Source organism: Anas platyrhynchos, chromosome 30, assembly GCF_047663525.1.
Source record: "Anas platyrhynchos isolate ZD024472 breed Pekin duck chromosome 30, IASCAAS_PekinDuck_T2T, whole genome shotgun sequence".
NCBI classification, from domain to species: Eukaryota; Metazoa; Chordata; class Aves; order Anseriformes; family Anatidae; genus Anas; species Anas platyrhynchos.
In genome coordinates, this window is record NC_092616.1 from 4,008,533 (window position 1) to 4,010,830 (window position 2,298).

The window sequence follows — 2,298 nt, forward strand, 5'->3', positions numbered from 1 at the left end:
CCCACAGCAGAGTCCCATGCTCCCAGAGACACCCTCAGGTAGCATCAATCAGGCCACATGAAAGAGACCTGCCAAATATCTGCCTGGAAGTGTAGAAGTACGTTGGGGTGCTTAAATAAGGAATGGAAATTGCTTTTCTCTAAGGAATTAACTCAATGGTTAATTATCACCAGCTTTCTGCTGCTTTCTGCAGGACCCCATGGACAGAACCAGCAAATGCCCAACATCAGCTTTGTGAGTGAGTTCCTTCTGCTGGCATTCTCAGATACGCAGGAGCTGCAGCTCCTGCACTTTGCGCTCTTCCTGGGCATCTACCTGGCTGCCCTCCTGGGCAACGGCCTCATCCTCACCGCCGTAGCCTGCAACCACCGCCTCCACACCCCCATGTACTTCTTCCTCCTCAACCTCGCCCTCCTCGACCTGGGCTGCATCTCCACCACTCTCCCCAAAGCCATGGCCAATTCCCTCTGGGACACCAGGGCCATCTCCTATGCAGGATGTGCTGCACAGGTCTTTCCCTTTGCCTTCTTGACTGGAGCAGAGTTTTCAGTCCTTACTCTCATGACCTATGATCGCTACATTGCCATCTGCAAGCCCCTGCACTATGGGACCCTCCTGGGCAACAGAGCTTGTGCCCAGATGGCAGCAGCTGCCTGGGGCAGTGGGGTTCTCTATGCTCTGCTGCACACTGCCATTACATTTTCCCTGTCCCTCTGCCAAGGCAATGCTGTGGACCAGTTCTTCTGTGAAATCCCCCAGATCCTCAAGCTCTCCTGCTCAGATGCCTACCTCAGGGAAGTTGGGGCACTTATGTTTAGTGTTTCTTTTTTATTTGGTTGTTTTGTTTTCATTCTTTTCTCCTATGTGCAGATCTTCAGGGCTGTGCTGAGGATGCCCTCTGAGCAGGGACGACACAAAGCCTTTTCCACTTGTCTCCCTCACCTGGCTGTGGTCTCCCTGTTTGTCAGCACTGCCATGTTTGCCTACCTCAAGTCCCCCTCCACCTCCTCCCCATCCTTGGACCTGGTCTTGTCTCTTCTGTACTCAGTGGTGCCTCCAGTAGTGAAACCCCTCATCTACAGCAAGAGGAACCTGGAACTGAAGGATACCGTAAGGAAATTATTTACATTCTTGCTTCTTAAGCATCAGAAACGTGACCATCATCTTTACAAGACAGGCAGGATTTCTCAGAGAAATGAACATCTTTTTCATTTTTAGAGAAGATTAAGTTTATTTTTATCATCCTACCTGTTGTTCATTATAGTTTATTTGACCCAATCATACTTAAAGAACCAATCTTTCAGTGTAAATAAATAAAATAAGCCATCAGAAATTCACTGGTCTCAGCTGCTATCTTTTCCAATCTTCCCTGCAGCTGGAGGAGCTGGCCAAGAGCCCAGCTGCCACGTGGAGGAGCAGCCCCAGTGTCCCTCAGGGGTTCCCCTCACTGCCCGCTGGGCTCTGCTGCCTTTGGGTTGGGGCTGCTGCTTCCCTGGAGACGCAGCTGTGGCCAGAAGCAGGACGAGGCCTTCTCCATGTTGCTCCCCATTCACTTCCAAGCTCTTCCTTTGTGCCCCTGCCTATGTGTTATTCCTAAGATCTCATATGCTTTGCAACAGTCTTATTGTCTCTGCAGTGGCATCTCTATGCATCTCTTCTAATGCTGGCGTCAAGAACACACCCAAGGTGCTGCTCCCTGAACAGGCCACTTGCTTCTGGGCTTCACCATGGATCAGAGTCCCAGAGTGATCAGTGAAGGACTGAGGGCTGAACTGAGAGTATCCTTCTTGGTTGCACATGGCCCAGTAAACTGTAACTGGCCTTTGACTTTCCTGCCTGGTACTGTCCAACTGGTGCTGGGACTGATGGTAAATGGCATCCTGGAGAGCAATCTGGAGAGGAAGAATTTGTGAGATTGTGTGGGCACTGAGTGTTTCTTCATCTAATGAGTGACCATCCAATGTAGAGTATCCCAAAGAAAAAGGAGAACATGAGGAGCCCATGGGCTATGGAGGGCTCTGCAGTGCCCAGAGCGGTTGTGAGGAGCCAGCAGGCAAACGTATCCAAGAGTCAAGTGTGGTTCAGGACAGCTTCTTTGAAACCCCGCAATCTGGATTGAGTGCAGCACTTGCCTGCCCTTTGTGCCCTTATCACAGATTCATTGAATCAGTAAGGTTGGAAAAGACCTCCAAGATCATCTGGTCCAACCATTTCCCTACCGCCAGGATCATCCATTAAACCATGTCATTTTTTTGCCCTTAGAGACACCCTATGGTCCTGCCAAGCACTGTCCTGTGC

General features: G+C 50.4%; 1 protein-coding gene across 1 annotated transcript; it reads left to right on the top strand.

The window, feature by feature from the left end:
* The first annotated feature begins 216 nt into the window (after positions 1-216).
* Positions 217-1,218, top strand: LOC139999840 (olfactory receptor 14J1-like). Its single transcript, XM_072029466.1, has one exon. The coding sequence runs from the start codon at positions 217-219 to the stop codon at positions 1,216-1,218; it is 1,002 nt and encodes a 333-aa protein (XP_071885567.1).
* Positions 1,219-2,298: the final 1,080 nt, after the last annotated feature.